The 23,133-nt window shown below is 42.0% G+C and overlaps 1 protein-coding gene across 2 annotated transcripts in view; it reads left to right on the top strand.

Annotated features, from left to right (window-relative positions):
• MAD1L1 (mitotic arrest deficient 1 like 1) overlaps nt 1-23,133 on the top strand; it is a 379,609-nt gene that overhangs the window by 167,403 nt on the left and 189,073 nt on the right. Inside the window, exon 13 of one of the 2 annotated variants that reach the window (XM_075165310.1) lies at nt 19,735-19,791. The exons of the other annotated variant lie outside the window; for it this stretch is intronic. Coding sequence (XP_075021411.1) covers nt 19,735-19,791 — 57 coding nt within the window. The remainder of the gene's footprint in view (nt 1-19,734; nt 19,792-23,133) is intronic. 2 annotated transcript variants of the gene reach the window in all.

Here is a 23,133-nt window from a genome sequence, read left to right as displayed (position 1 = left end):
TATTTTGGTGCCTGGCTCATTAGGGACAGGAAAATTGGCCAGTCCTGGCCAATTTGTCTCCAAACTAAGAACTGGGTTCATTTCTGTTGGATTTCCCAGAGGTGCTCTCTGGCTGGTGCATCTCATCTTCTTTGAGCTATATTGGTGATTCAGGCTTCAATGCTAGCACAGGCGTAAAGTTGATGTTAAATGTCTCCTAATTATTAGAACTGCTACTTAGGAACATTCTGGCATTGATGAAAGCTTTAACAGCTTGTGGAAACCAAGTTCCCCACAGTTCCAGGGGAAGAAGGAGGTAAATATCTTGTGAAAAAAGTAAAAGCTAATATTGCATATCGGGATAATGTTTTATATGGAAAATGCCATGGAAATTGTAGCTATTCCCTAACTCTGTGTTGTATTAATGACATTAAATAGTGCTTGTCTGGGCGTCTTAAGAGATGTTCTGAACTTGTTGAGATTTGTTGATTTTTATAATGATTGGATTTGAATTCTGTGATTTGTAGAGCTTCGTTTCAGAATAATTACATAATCTCTGAATAATTTAAAATGTGAAGTACGTATTTGTAAGTGTTTTTGTGTCATCTTTTAATTCATGATGATGGTCTCCCGTAAGAAAGAGGGATTGATATTTTTAACGATTATTTTCTATTTAAAAACATGCTGTAAAGATTCCAAAGATTTCCTGCAGGGCCTCCACGCAGGCTTGTTACACGGTTCAACACCTTTCTGCCCGCGGTGTTTCTGTGGGCTCCAGCTACAGAGTTTTGTTGAAATCCTGTTACCAAATAGTTATAATATATAAACAGAAAAAGTGCTTTGAGAAAACAACATCAACACAAGCTTGTTCCCGTGTTCTTGTGGATTCTAACGCTCCGGCTCTTCGCAGTTTGCAAGAATTGTAAGATCCGCTTTAATACGCTTAATACTTTGGTTATTGTGGCAATTAGAACAACAGTAGTTGCTGTCTTGGTTTTCTTTTTGAAGCCCATTGATTCTTTCTTATTTTGGCCTTAATTACCAGTAGAAGGGATGCTTCTTCAGGGAACTAATTAATCTAAAAAGCCTGGTCCGGCATAGCGCTTGAGCACAGTTAGTTGAGTGGTGCCCAATGCAAAAGCTGATTGCAATTGTTTTATTTCAGAACATACAGAACTATTCACCTTTAATACTTCTCCATAGTTATGAGTGGCATTTGCTCCTGTATGTTCTCCCTGTCTTCCCCTATGGACTGGTTTGTCCATAGGCTGCAACTTCCCCATTTCTTCACTCTGGTTTCATATTAAGGTCATGATTTAGAGTACGGCACCATTGCAAGTCATAACTTGAATAGAATTTAAAGGAAGATGGCTGGAATTCTCTCTTTATTTTTCTCTTTTTCTTTTTCACTTAAATGTGACTAGCCTACTAGTATTTGGAAAAGGCTGGGAACAGAATAAGTGAAAAAGCCAGCTGATAGCGGTTTTCACCAAGCTGTGAATAAAAACTAAGCTGTTGATATAGATCTCCTCTGTTCAGGGGTGGTCCAAGTAAATTGTAAGGAACAATTCTGTTTTCTCAGAGGCTTTGCAATTTATCTATTTGCTTTAATCAGTGTTAATGTCAAATGTGCTTTGATTGTGCTAAAAGCTTTTCAGCAAAACAAACTGGAAGTCCTAAGTTTTGGAAAAAAACAGTGTCTTCCGGCAATGCAAGTTGTAACATTTTTCTTTTGAATTTTATTTATGCTGTTTAATAAAACAGGCAGTACTACTGTACAATACATGTGCCATGAATCCAACTGTGGTGACAGTAACACAGATATGAAATGCATGGCACATCGATTTGACATATTGAACTGATTTATGTTTTCAATTTGTTTAAATGGCTATAATGGCTATACCTTTGACAGATGTACACTCAAATTTCAGTTCTATTCAAGACCACATTAAAAACGGAACTGATTTCTGGTTTAAAGCATTGATTTTTGTCATTCTGTGCTCTCTTGCCTGCATTCCACACGTCAGACTTGCAAACATGAGTTCTTGTAATCTTAACTTTACTTCCTTTTGGAAAATTGTAGAAGCAGCTCATTTTCCATTGAAAAGCTGATTCTTGGAAGAGTTGCTAAACCTAAATATTTTTAATTTTTAAAGGAATTCAACAGGAAGCTTGAAAGCGTATATGTTACACTATTACTGGTGTATAAAAACCCAATGATGTATTCAGCAGCTATGAATGTGAACAGAGTAATTATTTTGCAGAGGTTATTTTAAGTAGAATATTTTGTGTAATGGGGGAGTTTTTTGAGTAAAGACTTCTTTGTGTAAAGACTGCCACTGTACATTATTTATGTACAGAAAAAAATTATCAATGTCAGTATTAATTTATGTGAGTATCTCTTGAGAGCCCACAGACTCTGAATTTTTCTTAAAGTCAAGGCTGTGCAATAGGGAACTGGCCTAATGGTAGAGACCATAAACCAGTGATCTTTATTTTATGTGGTACATACTACTGCTAAGCTAGTTGTTACCAACCCTACCTTTGGCAATTATATTCTGACTACTCTTAATTTTATTGACAGTTCATCCAGATGCAGTGTACTTCACCTTCTAATCATCTGGTTTATTCCCTTTTATAAGAGGTCATTTCATTAGTGGAAAATGCAGCCTTAGGATAGATCAGTTCCCTGACCTGATTTCTCAAATATTCAGATAAAATCTGTGCTCCTTTGACCTCCGTAGATCTAGCAAAATAAGGTTGCTGGTTTCTGAAACATTCTGTGACCTTTTGTATGAAGAAAGGTGTTTCGGAGAGCTAGGAGTGATGTCTGCAAGACTGTGGTGACAAACCCATATTTCTCGAGGTGGGAACATTCAAGCAGTGGCTAAACCATGTCCACTCGTTATTTGTCTTCTGTGCGTGCGGGTGTGAAAGGGCAAGAGCACCCACTTGCAGCCTGCTGCAAGGAGACCCCCCTGCCTTGTTCAAAGAGCCTCGGCTGGAGGTACCCGGGGCTCTGATGCTGCCGTTCTTACTGGGTGGAGATTGCTCTGTCTGTGCTGTTTGCTCAAAGATCATCTGAGTGTGCTTAATTGTATCTCAGCTGCAACGTGGCAGCACGCAGAGCTGTTGAAAAGAAAGAAGTTGTTAGCATTCTGTATTTATTTAAAGTAGAGTTGCTCATTGCGCTTGGCATAAGCTGCCCGGGGGCCTGTGAGTGCGGAACTACCTATGCAGATGTATGTAATTCCTGTGGATGTTTATAGCAGTATAGAGTGCATGATTAGTCTTAAATTCTTTCAACATACATGATGCCAAACATATCCAAGCTTGTTTGAAAGGTTTTTTTAATTTTTCAATTTATTATTACTACCAAAAAGCACAATGTAAATACATGTGTATACATACATACGTGTTCCTAGTGCATGTTCAGAAAAGCACTGAAGAAAATCTTCAGATTTCAGAAATCTAAAGAACTCTAGATGACTGACTTTATGCTCTTAAAATAACATAGTGTCCCAGGCTAATTCTACAGGCTTTTTATTGCTTTGCTGTTTACGTACATTTCTGAAGACAGTAGGTGAGACTGTCACAAGCTATAGAGAGAAATGACATTTATCTTCACAGTGCAGCATGACCTTATCGTTCATAAGTGGCATTTCCTCTCAAGATAACAAGCACCTTTTTATTTAGGCCAGGCGAGACCCAAATTCATTGTATCTGGTTTCTACAGCCCACCAACACTTTACACATTACTGTAATTATTATGGATATTAGTTTCTATTGCATTCCACTTGCTCTTTGGATTCCACTTGTTCTTGTTTCTGAACAGCAAAGGGGATTGAGAGAGGGAAAAGGCCACGCTCGAGTCTTCATGAACATCTGGGAGCTGCTGCACGGCACAAATATGGCCACTCCTAGAACAATGTACATTTTGTATACCCTTCCTACATGGCCTCTTCCACAAAGAGTCGAGTCACCATTTTGGCATGTATCAGCCTAGGATGGACAAGCAAGCTGGTGTTGCCCTGAGGTCAGCCACTCTTAGGCAAAGGTGAATCTTCGTAGCTGTTTATCTGCTTGGTTAAGAAGAAAGAAAATTTAAGTGTGAACAGAAGGTTAAAAAAAAAAGCGTTCACAATTCTTATTTGCAAACGTTTACAGAAGGGAGCTGTCTGTCATGCTCCATGTTGCCTTACCCTGGCTCTATTGCTGGATTTAATTTTGCCTGCAGCATTAGCTGTGTGGGTACTCACCGCATCCCGTGTAGTGCCCGTCCGCAGCGAGCCTGTGCACGCCTCTGAAGTAGAGCTCCCAGCCTCAGAGCATCCCATGCTGTGCGATGGAGGAACAATTCAATACATCTTGTACCTTTGTGGCGGGAGCTAATAACGGGGATTATCTTGGCATATGTTCTGACTTCTTTCCTTTCCTTGCCAAATGGAGATCTTTTATGTTTCTATAGCACGGCTTTGCTAGACAGGCATTCAGGTGCGAGGAAACTCAAAGGTTTCTAATGGGACCATCAAGCTGTTTCACCTTTTGCCTTGTCAGTCTGCATTTGCTAGAGCGAGAAGTGATTGTGAGTTGCTGGATTGCTTTCCTGAAATGAGTTGCTCTTTGGTTCACTCAGAGAAGATAAACACTTGCATCTCAAAAATATCATCCTGTCTGGCATCTTTGTTGGCAGTCTCAGCGGAAGGGCCAAGGAACGAATGGACCGTGTCTAAGATAAAATTGCAGTGCTCCCGCTGGAGTTAATCCTTTCAGCCCAAAATTGAGAAGCACTGATGGGGCAATGTAAGGAAATACGCACTTCTGTTCCTTCTGCTCTGTCTATTGTATGGATAAACAAAGGAGTTCAGCCCCAGATCAATTAATCCAGCACTTTGCCCACACAGTAGCTCTCCTGCAAGTTTTTACAATGAAAATTAAACTGATGATTGGCAAACACAGAATACGTATCATGCCTGTGGTATGCAAGGATGATTTGTTTACTTGTTCTGTTCCTGTCACTGCTGATGGTTTTTTTTACTCCTTCACACCCTTTCCAAACCTTTTTTTAAGTAAGGAAAGACATTAACTGACGGAGTTTAAAAGTTTGGACTACAGGCCATTCTGATAGCCTTTTCCTCCTCCCTACAGGAGGAAATAATTTAACTCTGAGAAAGCTGTAAATCTGTGCGGAGCTGGTATGGGATAAGCCTCCATCCCCACAGAGGAGAAGGCTCTGAGGAGGTCCTGGGCTGCTCGCGGGCAAACTCCATGGGCTGGACAAGATCTACCACGGAGTTGCAAGGAAGGACTTTATAGGAGCAGTGAAGGACCTTAAAGCTGGTCAAGCTCCTTGGAAAGAGAAACCAGGTTTTCTGCTCCTTGGATTCTGAGAGAGCCTCCTTCAGGCTTGAAAGAAGGAGCATAGGATTCAGAGGAGTAATTAAAAAGGATAATTAAGTTGGCTGCTTTGATGAATGCTGGAAAGCTGGAGACTGGGGATGTTGTGGGCAGTCAGACTAGGTGTGGGAGGGAGGAGGAGAGTGAGCAGACAGGTTGGAGCAAGAGCTGTGAAATAAAAAATCCAGTTATTTTGAGAAATGGTTATTCAATATTATAAAACGGAGTTTTGTCCTGGTTTTGGCTGGGGTGGTGTTTGTCTTCCCAAGTAACCGTTATGCGTGATGGAGCCCTGCTTTCCTGGAGATGGCTGAACACCTGCCTGCCGGTGGAAGTAGTGAATGAATTCCTTGTTTTGCTTTGCTTGCGTGCGCGGCTTTTGCTTTCCCTATTAAACTGTCTTATCTCAACCCACGAGTTTTCTCACATTTACCCTTCCGATTCTCTCCCCCATCCTACCCGGAGGGGGGGTGAGCGAGCGGCTGCGTGGTGCTCAGTGGCCGGCTGGGGTTAAACCACGACAAGTTTATTAGAAATTTTCCTGCAAATGCTTTCCAGAAACTAGATCCTCTCTGGGAATGACTCAGATTCCCCCAGCTCTGTTGTTCATTGACATCAGTAGTTTCATTTTTCTTAACATGTGGATGGCTGCTTAAGTTATTAGTTTTGAGTCCACTCCTATTTTGGATGACTCTTACCACAAGACGGCTGCATGAACACTTCCAGTGCTTTACTTTAATGACTGCTTTTAATAGTATGTTGAATCTGATATGTAGAAAAGACTAGAAATTAGTCCAAGGTGGCCCACAGGAGCTTGAGTTTTTCGATAAGACTTTTACGATAACATAATATTGAGAGCAGCCCTGCCGAGAAGGACTTGGGGGTACTGGTGGACGAAAAGCTGGACATGAGCCAACAACGTGCGCTGGCAGCCCAGAAGGCCAACCATATGCTGGGCTGCATCACCAGCAGCGTGGCCAGCAGGTCGAGGGTGGGGATTCTGCCCCTCTGCTCTGCTCTGGTGAGACCCCCCCCTGCAGTGCTGCGTCCAGCTCTGGGGTCCTCAGCACGGGACAGACATGGACCTGTTGGAGCGGGTCCGGAGGAGGCCATGAAAACGATTAGGGGATGGAACACCTCTTCTGTGAGGAAAGGCTGAGAGAGTTGGGGTTGTTCAGCCTGGAGAAAAGGCGGCTTCGGGGAGACCTTATTGCAGCCTTTCAGTACTTAAAGGGGGCTTGTAAGAAAGATGGGGACAGACTTTTGAGTAGGACCTGTAGCAATAGGACGAGGGGGAATGGTTTTAAACTAAAAGAGGGGAGATTTAGACTAGATAGAAGGAAGAAATTGTTTACAGTGAGGGTGGTGAAACCCTGGCACAGGTTGCCCAGAGAGGTGGTAGATGCCCCATCCCTGGAAACATTCAAGGTCAGGTTGGACGGGGCTCTGAGCAACCTGATCTAGTTGCAGATGTCCCTGCCCACGGCAGGGGGGTTGGACTAGGTGATCTTTAAAGGTCCCTTCCAACCTAAACTGTTCTATGATTCTATAAAAGCCTTCTTCAAGTTGTGGGTATGTGGGGATCTTCAGGGCATCCTCAGTCTTAAGTCACAAGCATGTTTTCCCTGTGTACGTGTGGTTTAAATACCAGCTTCAGTTTGCCTACAGAAAGCAGTTTCATCGTAACGTCGAGCCTGAGCACTGTTTCTGAATGAACTGCACCAAAGTCAGCATCATGGGTGTTGTGTTTTGCATGTGATAGATGCTGCCTCTGTTACCTCTTTGTCCCCACTTACCTCGAGTGTGGCACAGTTACTAACTGATGCTCTGACATGTGCCTTCTCCCATCCCTCATCCTTCAGTCCTCTGGAGAACTAGAGGCAAAAACATATTTGTGCACTTCATACATTTGAACGTCTTCATGTCTTTTTATCCCTCCTTCCAACACCCCATCATCTTCTGTTTCTTTATATTTTTACCACGTTTCTCCTACCTTGTTAGCCACCTCTTTCCTAAGAAATGAGTAAGCAATAACAAGAGAAAACAAAAAAAAAATCTTCCTGTTTCCTTCAAGTGCTTGCTTTGCATTTGTTGCCTATTTATGGATTATTCATTTAAGCTATGGTGGCAGTCAATTAGAAATGTGGTGAATCCTTCTTTCAAGAGTGTGCCAAGAGAGGATCTTTTTAGTTTGTTTGCTTTTTTATGATTTTTGCTGGAACCTCTACAGCGTGCTTAAATTCCACTGGGATTTGTTTATTTTGAATAAATACTCAAATAAAAGCAGAAGAGTTTTGCTCCTCTTCAAGGAAGTTAGAGGAGCATGACCATGGTGCGCAGGCTTGTTTGATTTTATTTGAGCGTGGTAAAAATGTATTTTACACAATTTTTTGCTTCCATTGTCATCTTGAAGATTTTTTACTTTCTCAGGGTAAGGACTGTCTTTAAAACAGAGGTACTGTCAACCCCCCTTTTTTTTTTTCCTACAACTTGAGGCAAATTCTGGCTCTAAATCCTATTCTGTTTGTAGTAGAAAACCGATGAGGTATATTATTATAATTGTAAATTGCGACTGCCTCTGTGGCGTTGCAAAGGACATGTGATCTTTGTGCTTTGGTTTCTCCTTTTGTTGAGCAGGGTTGGTGCTAATCATCTTCAGTGCCTCCTGGGGTGTTGGAGAGGCGCGGGAAGTTTATACTGGCATATCCCAAGCAGCGAGGCAGGAGTGGTGGGCGAGACACAAGTACATCACAGGTGGGATGTTGCACGAGACCTACATGAATAAACTCGGCTGGACTTTTGCTGGCTCCATGGGACATGCTGGGGTGTGGAGCGTTGCCAGGGTTTTTGAAGTGAAGCTTGTCTGCAAGGAGGCTGGAAACCACTGATTTATGCAATACCTGGAAACATAAGTGCTAGCGTTCTCCTAAGGGTAGGAGCTCTTTGTTGTGGGTAGGTATGTGTTGGGAAAAGATACTTTGCAATTTTTTTTTTAATGCCGCGTATTACTGGTAAGGACTGAGGTTGTTTTTGCTTTTCCAAAACAGATTTAGAAAGCAAGTACTGTTTTAAATTGGGTCTCTGCATTTGCCAGAGCCTCTGCAAAATGGTTTTAGCAGCCAGGAACTGTACTAGTTTGGGGTTTTTTTCCCTTTTTTGTTCCCCCCTTACTGCTCTTTGTTTTTATGCCATGATACCCTGGCAGGACAAGCAGGACGAGGCAGAGTCATCCGGGGGCCTGACCCAGAGAACAGGTATGAAATTCCTGCTTGGCCTCGAGTGTGAATACACCTCTGCGTCGAAGAGGAGAGCCTCTCTGCTAAACTTGCGTTGGTCACAGTGCTGTACAGATAATACAAGAAAATGAAGGAACAAGATGAAAGGAGAGAATTATCCTATTTTTTTTTTCATCTTGCCTCCCATGATAGGACTTGATTCTTCGTTCTGGACCCTCCTACGTCAGTCGTGTTTAGAGCAGCCGTCGGCACAGATCAGCTGTGCTAAGCACACTGTGACATTTGGAAATCCCTGTCTGGAAGAGGAATTGAGCAATGAGCTTCTGCTAATTATAATAGCTATGTTTAAAATGTAATGTTTGCTTTATTGAGCAAAATCCAACTACACACCCAGACTAGAGACTGGAAATACTCTGGCAGCAGAGGAGACGGGTTCTCAGCAAATGTGTTCCCAGGGCAGAAGCAAGGGCAATACAAGCATTGCTTCGTCAGAGCAAACATTGCACAATCTCATCCGGGAGGTGAACATTGTTACCTAGCAACTTCCAAGAGTGTTTCAAATTTGTTGGAGACCCTCTGAGGCTTAGGCACTTTACCCACTGTTCTGCTAGATGCCAAAAGTACGCTGGCTGCAATTTCGCAAGCCAAGGGCAGTGCTGGCTTAAACCCCTCCCTGACCTTTATTTGAGCTAGCACAACCTGTGCAGTAGTACAGGGAACCAGGAGAAGAAACCAAACTAGATTAAAATTAAATCAGAAGAAAAAAAAGTTTGATTTAAACATGGATCCTCACTTCCCCCATGGCATTTGCCGGCTGCCTCACAACAGTTGCACTGGGAAGTGTGCCGACGTGCCTGAGGGCTCCTGCTGGGAGTGTGTTTGTGTGGAGAGCAGTGAGATATAGTTAGGGACGGGGCTCATAGCACACGTATATCATTAAATGCATCTTTTCTGAACTATCACCACACATCACCAGCTGCCAAACAGGCTTGGGCAGCTTAGAGGAAGGTGCTACCATTGAGTACTCAGGGGTGCTAAGGTCAGTATGAGTTATTCAGTAGCCTTGTTTTAATAGTTAGAAAGGTTAACTAAAGCAACTGTGATATTAAGAGACTTGTATAAGAAGAAAACCACAGCTGTGCTGCTGTTTAGCTTCCAATATTCTTTGTTTCATCCAGCTACAGATCTTCTGGCTGGATCTGTGCACAAAACCCTCTTCCTCCCCACTGCTGCCATTTGGGGCAGAGACTTTCCATCCATACCGCTTTTGTCTGAATTTCTATTCAGATTCTAACTCCCCTGAAAAGCTTCTTTTAACTTATAACCAAGTATTAGTGTTTCTCTCCAAAGATACTGGCCATCCACTTGCGTCTTCAGAAGCATTGCCAACCTTAGGCTACAGGGGTGTAGAGACCTCTCCTTCTTGGCAAAAGTATTTTCCAGGTTCCACTGTCAGCCCACTGAAAAGAAAATGTTGCTTTATGGTTGGTGGACTGACGATAGCTCTTTATACCCTTAAATTAAAAGTGACACACTCATATAAATCATTATAACAGTACTGTATGCAAACACAGTGCCTGGATCCAGAGTAGTTATGAGATGACAGTGAATTGGGGTGAATACCCTTATTCTTGACTTTGAGAAGTGCAGTGACAATGAATCATTCTTAGTGATGAGATGCAGCAGTGCTGACTCATTCGGCTGAAATTAGAAGGGCTTTTTTAGGTAGAGCTGTAATTCCACTATTTTTTCTGATGAATGGATAAGAGTGAACATTTTTGTTGGCTAATTTACAGACTTCATCAACTAAAGATCGTTTCTTTTCCTCTAGCTATCAAACTTAGTTGGAGGCAACTGACTGGTGGAGAACTTGAATCCAGGGAGATGGTACTGGAAAAAATGCATAGGAAGGAGTGGCAGAAAAGTTCGCAATTTGGTAGAGGTGCTGGGTGTCATATTGCCACCACTTTTAGTTTTTGAGATTCCCTTTTTCTGGGTGTGGTGAGTGCTAAAGTTTGCTTTCATCAAGACAGGGGTTTTGGAGCCTGAACTCATTCTGCTGATAATCTAAAGGAGGGGGGGGAAAAATAAATTGCTGGAGTGAAAATTAAACAAATGCATAAACATTTGCTCCCCCCTTCCCCAACCAACTTCGTTATTACATCTAATAGCAAGGGATTCTGTTTGCGTTAGCTACTGTGTCTTCTGCTTGTAGTCTTTAGCACTGCTTCCCAGTTCAAGATGGGTTAATACAACCTGAAGAAAACAATCGTGCTCACTGGATCCCAGAATTGCTTATGGTACCTGTTTTCACATCACTTAAATAGCGATGAATAACCAGGTTCCCAGAGGTGCTACATTTATTTCAGAATCTGGTGCTGGTATCCCTTCATTTCAGCTTTAGAGATTTGGTCACAACACAGTAAAATTAATTCTCTTTAGCGTCCTCCAAATGATTTGTATTCCTTTCCCTTTTTGCTCTCTCCCTGTGGAATGGGCTGATACTCTCCTAATGTTTTTTAGTTGCACTAATATATTAATAATCTGTTTTTCTCCTGGCAAGAGATTTGCGGTCAACTCTCAATAGACAGATTTTATGCCAGGTTATCCTTCTGCTGTTGGGTTAAAAATTTTGCTAGGGGAGCAGCAAAAGAGAAGGGACTCCCTGCTACGACTGCACACTCTGCTGCTTTTCTGAAGTAGGAATATTTCTGAGCCCACAAAGAGAATATTAGTGCAGAGGCTTCTCTGATGGGTGTTCCAGTGATGGGGAATGACTCCTTTGGAGAGTTCATCAGCATCCGGCAGTCACTCGTGTGTGTCCGGGAGATGCTGTACTGGCCAACTGCTTAATGCTCGAAGCAATTGGCTTGGCAGAGTTTCATCAGTCAGGCTGCCCTTTGCTGTTGAGGAAGCAGCTGCAAACTCACATTTTTTGTTTGGCAATGTATTCTCTCCCCAGGGGCTGCAGCACCATTTGATTAGGATGGAGGGAAGGAGACCTATTGCAAAAGTGTATTATTCCCAGCAGAGCCGTGCTAATCTTTTGGACTCTGTGCTCCTTCTTAGCAAGGTGTTGAACGAAAACATCAAGGAAGAACAGGAGGAGAGAGAAATCACTCGGCTGTTGCCCCTCAATCTCACCTCAACCTCGGCTGCAGCTCAGAGAGTAAAACAACAAATGCTTGCTCTTGTTTTGAGATGTTTTTGCAAATCTAATGCTTTTTTTGTCACATGAAAAATCTGGTAACACCTGAGCCCCTTATTTTCCTACCTACCTGCTTTCTTTGTAAGTGTTTCAGTCCGGCATAGGGCTGTCCGATCTCCAAGGACTCATCCTTTCCTGAATGTAACACTTTACATTTTTCCATCTCCCAGTTTGCCCTGGTACTGTGTTCCTTACCTGACAGTATCTGCCTGGGAGATTATGCGAACAGTGTTGATGGAATAGATTTTGAGAAGTTCAGAATCTTTCTCCAAGTTTTACATTTTATTGCAGTTGTGAAGGTCACCTTTGCTTTGAGGATCAGGGATATTAGGTTACTGCCACCTCTGAGCGTGGAGGTGCTCGAGTTCTGCACTTAATGTGGTGCTTAATTCTTTTAGTGCCCGAGCGGTGTGGCCCATGAGGTGCATTTTGTGTCAACAGTGGCACCTTGACCTCAGAGATTACCTTCGGTCAAAGATTTTTGGAGGGTTTTACAGAGTCAGTATTATCTTTACCTTAGAGAGGGAGGGAAAAAAGGAGTTTAAGGGTTTAGTACTTTGCCCCGGGTCTCTCAGCGGTTGTTAGGCAGAGTGGGAACAAAAGCCAGGTCTCTGCTGCAGAACGGTGCAGCTTATTTTAAGCTAGGTCAAGTGACTTGCCAGGAATAAGGATGTGGGCAATTTCTGCTTGAAATCCTATTTTCCTTGTATCAGTTGTTCCACAGTGACTTTGTTTACACCCCTTTCTTATAGCATAACCAGTGAGAATTTGGGGTGACTTCATTATAATAAGCTTACTGTTGAGAATTCTTGACATTACTAAGTGACTGTGTCTCTTAAAAGAGAAGAAGAGAGATTGTCTGTCCTTGAGACTTAAGAGCAAGAGAAAGATTTAGTTATTATCTCTTTGTCCAGTAAATCTTGATAGTGTGTTGACAGGAGCCCGTATCTTGCAGATGTCTTCCCTGTATCTTCAGTAATTATAACTATGACTTCAGCAATTTTTCAATTTGCAGTATCATTTTTTTGTTTCGCACCCAAGAGCCCTTGCTTTATTCATCCTTCATTTTGGTAACCAGCTGCTTTTTGTCTCTCACTTGGGGGCGGCATTTCCCTGCTGCACATCAAATCCAGTAGAAAACTGGTTCTCAAAGACATAGCAGCTCTTGCTTTTTTGATTAAAAACATCCTTCAGTACTCTGCGCAAAGCAGTAGCCTTCAGTCCCTGGGCGTTGCGGTTTGCTGTGACGCCCAGGAGCACGAGTCCCTGGAGATGTGGGGCGTCTTGCTTACAGGCATTCTGGTTTCCTGTCTCTTGTGTCCTTGCTTGGGGTAAAATTAAGAAGGACTAAATTACATGGAAAACCACATAAGCTGTGGCCTGAGACACATTGAGCTGTAAGCCTATCTACATAATATAAATTATGTCAGCAAGTAATGGTCTCTGTTTTGCCTATTGCAGCTTTTCTGCAAGTCAGAGTCAATGTTGCTTCACTGTATATAAATTTCTGAAATACATTCAGAAGTTATTGGGGAATTTTTCCCTTCACCTTTGCATCAGATCGAGCCCACCACCACCTCAATCCAGCTCCTGTAGGATAACGTGGTGGTTTTGATGCTTTTGAGAAAACACCAGAGTTTATTTGTAGGTGTTATTTCCCACGTTATAAAGGATATGCATTTGATTTTATAACCAGGAGAACTTTCTTGAGAACAGCAAAATTGAATCTGTAAAGCAGCAAGGAAATTATTCAGCAATGTCTGATACTAAACTGTCTTCCTGATTGAGATCTCAACTGGTGCAATTTTGTGAAAGATCAGTAATTTCATCTACAAAGCATCAAAATATTTTAAATTAGAAATGACCATTTAACCCAGTGCAATTTTGTGGTGCACTTCAAAGATGCTAAAACAATACTGTACTGCTACTATTCTGCAGTAACGGTGTGCTAATGGATTGAAGGCGGAAGGTAGCATGGTATTAATGGATATATAACTTTACAGTATAAACAGGCAAATGCATGCATTAACTGTTGAAAGCTGAATCCCTTGGGTGAGATTTCAGATTGAACACTAATGAAAATTTCATTTCAGTTCTCACAATATTTTAATATGCAGGATCACAGTATGCAAATAAACTGATGTCTAACTGCAAGTGGCTGATGAGTTACTTCTGTCTCAGTCTCTGCCACCCCCATATATAAGCTGTCAGTGGCTTTTGTGAAATCAAAGTTTTCCTCCTGTTTTCACTACAAGCCAGAATCTCATGGAAATATCTTTGTGTGCAAGATAATTAGTGACTGCAACCTTCTCTTTAAAGTGTTCTCATGATATTCCTCTATTGTTCTATGTAACTCATCAGCGTGGTGCATAGAGCTATATGTTTTTAAATTTATGATCGAATTGTAAGTGTTACAATCGGTGCTTTCCTTATCAGAATTGTCCTGGGAGTGCAGCCATGTTTTGGGATTTTCTTCTGTGTTTCAGCTACAGCTTTGATGCACCGTATTTTCCTTGTGTCTCCTGAATCTGATAGAAAGAAGTGATGTTGTGCTTTTTTTTTCCTTCTTCCCCAGCTTATGGCATCAGATAAGATATGCTGGCTTGGACCCTGTTACAGGTCACATTGCACTTTACCCACACATTAAGGCCATCTAGCTTGAGCCAAGAAGTTTCATCTTGTATCTTCTTTTGTGAGTGATTAGATAAATAAGTTACTGTGAAATTACCCTGTGAATGAGGGACAGCCAGCACAAGGAAACTGAAATTATTTGGCATTTTAGAACATAAAAGATTCCATATTTCTGTGATTGGAAGCCGATATATCCTTGGACATTTAAATTGTGTCTTAATTTCCTCAAAGAGGAGAGGCAAGAATTTGTCTTAGAAGTTAATTAATTTGAAATAGCTATTAATTAACATCGTACCTAAATTTGCCAATCATCACACTTGACTTGAATTTGCATACAACTGTTGCATATAAAATACTGCTAAGGGTATCTTGGGCTTTGGCGTGCTGTAAAAATTCCATGTTTTGCAGCTGTGTTACAGCTCTGCCAGGCTGAACCTCCTCCTCCTCCCCTCCCACGTGGTGGTGCCACCCTTCCAACGAGTGGCCTTCCTTCTGGGCACCAGCACTTGGGGTTTACAGCTGTGAAAGCACAGCCCTGGAATAGGCAGCTATGTGTATTCCCAGGTATTTCACCCTGATGAGGAAGAATAAAAAAGACTCTTTTCAATTTGAGGTAGTGAATGTGCTGCTTGTTTCTCTCCCTTGTAGAGTACCTACATTGTATTAATGTGACTGTTAAGATAATCATGTTTTTTGATGAAAGCATAAGACTAAAATGATGTTTGCAAATGAAGGTTGTTTTGATTTATTCCCTGTATGCAGCACGCATAATTTTGCTTCCCTAACTCTTTGAAGCAAGCTTTAATTTTATGGCTTTGGCTGTTGCTACTACTCTGCTGTGCCATACCTATGAGCTATTTAATGTGCAACATCGAGGAGTAAATTAATGCAGGTCCACAAAGAGAGCGCTTCGATTTGCTAATTGCTTGTAGAGTGGAGGGTATTGTTGTGTAGAGAAAGACTGTTCATTAGAGATTGAGTAGGTAATTTTTTCCTACAAGTGAGTCTCACATTTAAGCTGCTTGCCTATCGGTCAGGGCAGTCTGCTCACGTTCAGCCCCCGGAGAAGAGCGTGGGGCTGTTGGTGCAATCGGTGTTAACACCTGTCTTGTAACCACCAGATTGCTTTAGTTTCATTCATTAAACCCTCCCTAACCAGCCTCCTCCAGCGCTGTCAGTGACGTCTGACTTTTGGAAGGTATAGAAGACGAATTACTGATGCAGGGCAGCAAGCTAAACAATTCAGAAATGTCTCCTTAGGAGCTGAATCGGTTCCTCTCCTTGGAAACCGCTCCTGCTCCTCTTTCAACCCTGAGCTGCTGTATCCCGGCGAGGCTGGAGCACAGGTTATCTTTCCATTCCTGCCGCTCTCTTTTGAGGATGACAGTAGCATTGACAGTAGATTAGACTTGTTGTCATGTAAGATGAATGTTTTGAATTGACAAACCCTTTTTTTGGAGGCTTAAAGTAATTGACTGAATATTTGAGAGGATTTTTTTTTTCTGCTTATGCTACTTGATTTTCTTTTACCTGGTTGTGCTGCCTTCAGTGGGCAAATTGGACTATACATGTATTTGTATATCTGATTCTTAAACTCAGTTATCTGTTTGTTTATCAGATTTCTTAATGCTTGAGCTCGGTGATCTGTGGGAATTTAATGTGTATTAAGTAAAGAGAATTTCCTTGGAGCTTTAACTTAACTTTTATGCAGAGGCTGAAAATTCAACACGCAAATCTTTCCTACTGAGGATTCCTGACATACCAGGTGAATGTGATCAATCGAAAAGCCTGTAAAACAGAGCTGAGCTACATGCATGTAGGACATTGCTTTTCCCAGTGCAAAACTCGGAGATGGGGCTGGCAAACTGCTCCAGCGTCTGCTGCAGATAGCCCTCCCGTACCTGCCGGTGTGGAGGTCAGGGACGCTTGCCACCCGAACTGGCTCAGGTTCATTGCTCATGCTTTTGTTGGCTGCAAGTAGCCAGAGGTGATGGAACGGAGAAATCTGACAGTTCATTCTTGAAAAGGTAAATTCTGAGAAACAATATAACACTGTGTCTTTCAGGTCTTTCCTGGCAAACGCCTGGAGCGGGGCTGGGTGCAGGGGCTCAGCACGCTGTCAGGCACCCTTCCAGGGCCCTCTGCAGCTCCTTCCTTCCATGGCTGTGGTGGCTGGCAGCTCCTCCGAAGCACTCTGATTAAGTGAGGTGTGGGGATAAGTTCAGAGACTAGTTTCTTCTTCATAATTAAAAATGTGTGCATCTGTCACGCTGCTGGTGATTAGGTTGTATTTTCTTGTGGCCTAGAAGGAATATGGCAGTGAATCACTTTGCAAGCAGCTGTCCTCTAACAGCTGAGCTAGGTTCAATATTTGATTTAAGCTAATAAAAAGTCTGGGGTAGGGCTAATGTTTACAAGCTGGATGTGATAAAGCATTCAGATCATCTGTTTCGCAGCCAGGCGAGAGCAGGCACAGGGGATCCCACCGAAAATTTGGGCTTTGCCTTGTTCTTCTGTGCCTGCCTGCATACATGGGCACAGGCAGGGAGCGGGCAGTCGGGAGAGTCCCGCTCCGGTCTGCGAGCGCATCGGACAGCATCAGCTATGCTGGAAAAGCCTCCTTGTTTCCAGCTGTATCATTGTAACAGCTCTCAATGCATTAAATATGTCCCTTTTGCTCTTCTGTGAGAGTTGTAGCCAAACCATAAGTTCAAAAATCTCTTAATCTTCATAAATCATTACTTCCAGCAATCTAGTAAGTTTAGCTGCTGTTCTCTGAATTCCCACGAGTTAGCTACTCTTTCCCTTTGAGATGAGCTGCCTAGAAGTATATGCAACGAAGAAAACCTACCTTGTGATTTAATTCTTATCTGATTGCTTCTCCAAATCATAGTGATCTGCCGTTATCATGCTGCTGTTTTGGACTTGCTATCCAGTTTTGCCTCTAGGTCTCTGCTGGCCTAGTGGCTTGAGAGGTTTGTATTTGGTTGTTTTCCTCAAGCCATATTGTATGTAAGATAAATTATGGAATATTTCCTGCTTGTATTTCTGATTTCTCCCATCCCTTTGTATTATTTCTCTCCTGTCTAAAAGTTTTTGCAGCCTCTTCCTGAAGTAAAATGTGCCAGGGTCTCTTCTATCCTTTTTTTTTTTCCTGAATTTTATCAAGGTCTTTAAAATGTACTTTAAAATGCTCTTGTACCCATCTAGTTACACGGGTTCCTAGGGTGCTGTTGTCTTGATATGATAAAGAAAAATACTTCCACTGTGAAGGTGAGCAAAGCTTGGCACAGGTTGCTCAGAGAGGTTTGGAGTTTGCCTCCTTGGAGATTCTCAGAACCCAACTGCCCAAGAGCCATGAGCATCCTGATGCAGCTGACCCTGCTCTGAGCAGGGGATTGAACTGGCTTCTTCCATTCTGAATTACTCTGTGATTCTGCAGAAGTCTGTACTAACAGGAGGTTGAACAGAGAAACGACCCTCAAATTCAGGAGTGATAGCTACTGTAGGCAAGAATGTAGTTCATAATGGCTCTTTACATTTAGTTTAGAATAGGCCAGTAGTTCCCATCTAAAGGTAATCTTCATATAGATGAGGCTAATAAATATACAGAAAAGTTGGTGGGGTTTTTTTTTGATCAAAAATATTCAGTCAGTCTTGGGGTGTTTTGCAAAGGCTATGCTAGCATCTCTCATAAGTAACATCTCTGAGGGGATGTTTTCTAATTCTTCTCCACGTGACTCTTTTCTGGCTCCAGCCTGCTGGTGTAATTCTACCTGATTCAATAGTAGTGGGGAAAAAAGTCTTTCTCAGATATCTGCAAATGTATAGTTTCCTGATGTTTCAGCATCAAACTTGTTGATAATTTCATTTTTTCTTCTCACTTGCTTGTACATGCGCTCCATGTTTGGTTGGGACTGGCATCTCCCACGGTGTTTAATGACCATGTTTCATTTCCCTGTGCCAGGTCCCATGGTATTAAATCCCTTTTCATCTTATTTGAGTGTCTGTTCCTTAAATAATGTCACATCATCCCAGGCCCCGCACAGCAAGAATTTGTAACTTTTTCAGTTTCTGCTGAGCTCTGGGGCCAGAGAATTCTTGAACTGTTTGGTTGGTTGCAAAATTGAAGTTCTGCTGAACCCTAAGACTGTAATTTTTTCATTTGCTTGCATTTCAGTGCAGTTAGCCTTCAAAGCTTAATGTTTTCCTTTTGATTGTAATAAACTGCTTGCTGTTTGTCTCTGGTTTGGATGCAGTACTCAAAAGACCCATTTCATGTGTGGCGAGAGATTGTTGGAGGGACTCTGGAGGGTTTTAATGAATATCTGCTTGAAATTATGTGAATTGGGTTGTGGGAAAGTTTTTTTAGTTCTTGTCGTGTTTGTTTACATTGTTTAAATTAGCTTCTCTGTCATCAGTTGTTGACTATTTTTTGGGCTTTCTGCTAACCAGAGAAAGGCTGATTGCAGGCTAGCAAAGTGTTGTGAAATAAAAGATGCGGGAAGTAATAGCACTCAAGTATTATATGTGGCTTCTCTTATCTCCGAAATACCCATTTCGTTTAAAATCCTTTTTCATAAACAAAACTCCGTGAAAGCTCCTCCTCTGAGTCAGGTTCCCATTTCTCCCTAAATTATACAGGGATAACATATTTCCACTCTGTTTTGAGATTCTTTAAATTTCAAATTTCCTCTTAAAAAAGAAAAAACCTTGCAGTGGGACCTTTTCTCAGAAATTCAATAGGGTTACGTTCCAGGGAGGATTTGCTCTGTATTCTACAGCAACAATTTTGAAGGCTTCCAAAACCAACCCTGTACCCCAGAACGTCAACAGAACATTTTCCATGAAGTTTTCTTCACACACAAACACACCTTTCAGGAGCTGTGGAGCAAGCCTCTTCTTTCTCTAAAGTTAAGCTGGGCAGAATTGGGTGGGTTTTAGACGGCTTTTTATGCAACTTCCAAAGAAATGGAAAGGAGGCACAGTTCTCTGGCAGGACCACGGCATTGAAATTTGGGATAGCTAATCCAGTGGATTGCCTCCCTGCGAGAAACCTCTTCTGTCTTGTGTATGGAGGCTGCAGGCTCTTTGGGACAGGGTTGTCTCATGGAATGGGATGCTTATAGGGCATGACAAGACCCAAACCTTAAAATTCCCTTTCAAAGCTGTGAAAATCATGTTGCCCTTGGTGGCTTTTTTCGTTGGGGGGAGGAGTGCAGTCTTATTAAACTTCCAAAAATACGTCCTAGACTTAATTTTTTTTTTTTTTTTTGGTTGAAGGCTCAGCTGTCTCAAGTTCTGGAAGAAGTGGGAAATCATAAGCAGAGAGCAGAGATGGTAAGTGTTCATCTTTGGGGGTTTTTTAATTGTTTTGCAGAGCAGTAACATATGCAAAGCTTAGTTTGTTTGAACAGTGGATCAATTCCAAATATTCACAAATGAATAGCAAACGAGGATTGTAAAAGTTTGTATCGCTACTGCTAGTCTTGGCACTCTCTGTCTCTGTACTCACCTGAAACAAGCTTTGGATGAGATCTAGTGGTCTTCGGTTTTTTTGGCAATTTGCTTTCTCTTTGTAAGCAGTTCTAGATCAGAAGCAAGCATTTAATTTCATACTGAATTAACTCCTTTCTTTGGGGGCCTTTGATTCAGTCTCAAATGTGCAAAGGACAAGCAGATGAGATGCGACAGAATTACCACAAACTAGTTTTTTATAATATCTGTTAATTTTCTGCTGGGTTTGTCTATTTTATTGGCAGTTCCTTCAAGGACCAAAAATAATAGAGGCCACAAAACCAGGCGGCAGGGAGGTTTATATGCAGTTTCATGACTATTGTATACGATTCTTCATACTCGGGAGTAAATGAGGTATTGGCATTAAGCTGTTTCGTGAACCAATGTTTTTGCTAATGGGCAAGTTGTGGGATTCCTGCAACTCTTTCTAGTCACAAGAAAAACCTGAGCAGTATCCAAAATGTAGACACTCATGCTGTAGATGTGTTTTACGCTGGATTAATTTCATTACTAACGAAAAGATGGGCATGCATCACTGGCTAGTAAGTAGGTGCTAAACAGACCTCTGCTCTAAAACCCAAATCATAAACTCCTGTGCTAACACTAGTCTTTTTAGACTTCTGCTTAACTCTACTAGGGCACTGAAGGGCAGAACTGGCATGCCCCTGCTGTACTATTAATAGGTTGCCATACATCTGCTAGTTTCTTTTTTTTTTTAATTTGTTCTCCTTGCTGTTTCAACATCCGATTTTCTATAATGAGAGTGTTAATTGATTCTTATTCTGGGGTGGTCTTACATTGTGGGCAAACATTTTTGTATGCTCAGCTGCTTTCTGTAGTGATGCAGGTCAGAACTGGTATTTCCAAAGAAAATCCTATTTACCATCTGATCTCATTATATGCTGCCTTGTTATAGTTTTAAATGCTATACAATCAATTTTGCATTGTCACTGGATGTATCAGAGGATAAATTTGCTGTTATCTTTTAAATGTTTTGATGTGTGTTTTTTTTAAAACATTTCAAAATTTTTCTTTTTGGCTCGTTAAGCCTGGGTTTTGAGTTATTTGTTTGCCTTCAAAAGTTTGTCGTATTAAACAGGCTAGCAGAGAGCTGGAGAAACTGGAACTTCCAGCGTTAAAGCATTAATTGGTGTTGTGCATCATCCATCAGCAGAGGATAAAGCAGCAGTCAGTGTTCAGTGCCTATTCCCAAGGGTTACGCAGTAGAAAACTGCAGGTCTTGTGATCTTCCAGTAAAGCTTATATCAATCTCGCATGAATAGGCTGTATTCTGTAGTGCTTTAGACAATGGATTGCAGATTGTGAGGTGTGGGCTTTATTCAACATTTTGAATTTTCTTCAGTAAATGTAAGAAAATTGCTTCAAACAGAGGAAGAGAGACTGGTTTTTAATCTTTTTCCCTTTTGAGGAGAAACATGACAGTATAGTTCTCTCTTTTCACTGGTGGTAGATGGTTCTTCTCCATCCCCAGGTGAAATCTCCCTGGAAGGGAAAGATGTGTCACTTCTTGTCTTGTACAACGTTAGGGGTGGCAGAGGTCTGTCCCCTTTGGATGGGGCTTTTCCATTAGCTGCCTGCCCAAGGGTTCCAGCACTTGTACCACCAAGCCCCTCCTGCCATCCAACAAAATCCCCTTTATGTGGTTTTTTTCCCCCTCTCCAGAGCAGTGTCTCACCTGGCTGGCCTTATTTTCAGACTCCTTTAAAGCTGACATTTCAGCAATTATTCGCTGATTTGGATTCCTGGCATCTCGCCTTCCTTTTCATCCCTCTCCCCCTTTTTCACCCGTGATCCGCTGCTTGTTAGTTTGATGTTAAGCCTCCACGGCTGGGGGGATGCAGAAGGGCTCATCCTGCTCTGGGTGCTGACAGATGTGGATATTGCTTTCCATCAGCCATTCTGCAAACAGGCTTATGGCCTTAAGTGAAATGGAATAAACACCTCTCAGGTGCTGTCATACAGTCTGGTGGGTCTGCTGGTCTGGGCTGCTTTGGGATAAACCTCTGTGGAGGTGACACCTCTACTGCCACCCTGAAGAGTGCTAATGGCTTTGCCACCCTCCCCAGAGCGCTGGAAATGAAGCGACGCGCTCTGGGGCTAGTGAACTAGCCGATTGGATCTGGGGCTAGTGAATTAGCTAGTGAACTCACTGATGAGTTTGGGGTTTCTTGTATGCGATGGAGAGCATAGATGTCCTGGTAAATAATTCATACTTTACATAGCAATATTTAAAAGTAAAATAGTTGTGGGATAAATCTGATAGGATCGTGGCCTCAGTAAAACATTATCTGTGTCCTTGGGAGGAGAGGGCCCTAGTTCAGGGAATTGTGTCCATGGGGACAACAGAAGACGAAGGGTGGTGTGTGCTATAGGGGACACTGCTAGGCCAGGGCACAAGGTCTTGCTAGAGGAAAGTGGGGTGGACTTGCTGCACTGCCATTGAGTACTCCTGCGCACGATTTCATTGCTTGTCGGCTAAAAGTGAGTTTACTACTGGAAGAACAAAAAAAAAAAAAAAGAAATGAAATTTAAACATCTTCAGCTAATTGCAGTTGACAAGACAAAGACAGTTTGACTTTCCAGTATTAATTAGCAAACCCATACTAATTAGCTTGTATAAGCACAATTCATGCTTCTTTCCCTAAATGCAATTAATATTGCAACTGAAGACGTCTCTGGGCTGTGCTGCTGTATCATTAACATACTTCGCCCTAATTAGACACGGACAGTAGTGGCTGGAGAAAGGAGTTTGTGATTACAACCATAAAAAATCCTCTAATATTTTATATCCTTCAGGGAACTTGAACCTAGAATTTATTTTCTGATTTAAGAAAAATTACCCTTATCATTGTGCTATGTAATTATAACAATGAAACTTTGATTTTTCTCTCCCTCTAACCCTTCAGTTATTTATTTGTCTTTACTCACAGTTTGAGTGTGTTCCTGCTGTAAGGGAACAGTGCCTGCCCAGGCTTCTGAGAGGTGGTACATAACAGTCACCAGTCTGATAGGGCTCAGATGACTTAGTTGTCCCACAGATCTGTGGGGTTTGTGTTTCATTTCTTTTCTGAAAGAATGTTTTTTGTTGTGAATTATTTTGGTGCCTAAGCACAATTCTTTACTGCAATTTTTGTGTATGTATGT

The sequence above is a fragment of the Calonectris borealis genome, chromosome 16 (assembly GCF_964195595.1).
Source record: "Calonectris borealis chromosome 16, bCalBor7.hap1.2, whole genome shotgun sequence".
Taxonomy (NCBI): domain Eukaryota; kingdom Metazoa; phylum Chordata; class Aves; order Procellariiformes; family Procellariidae; genus Calonectris; species Calonectris borealis.
The sequence above is the reverse complement of the archived record's forward strand: the minus strand, read 5'-3'. Positions and strand labels throughout refer to the sequence as shown.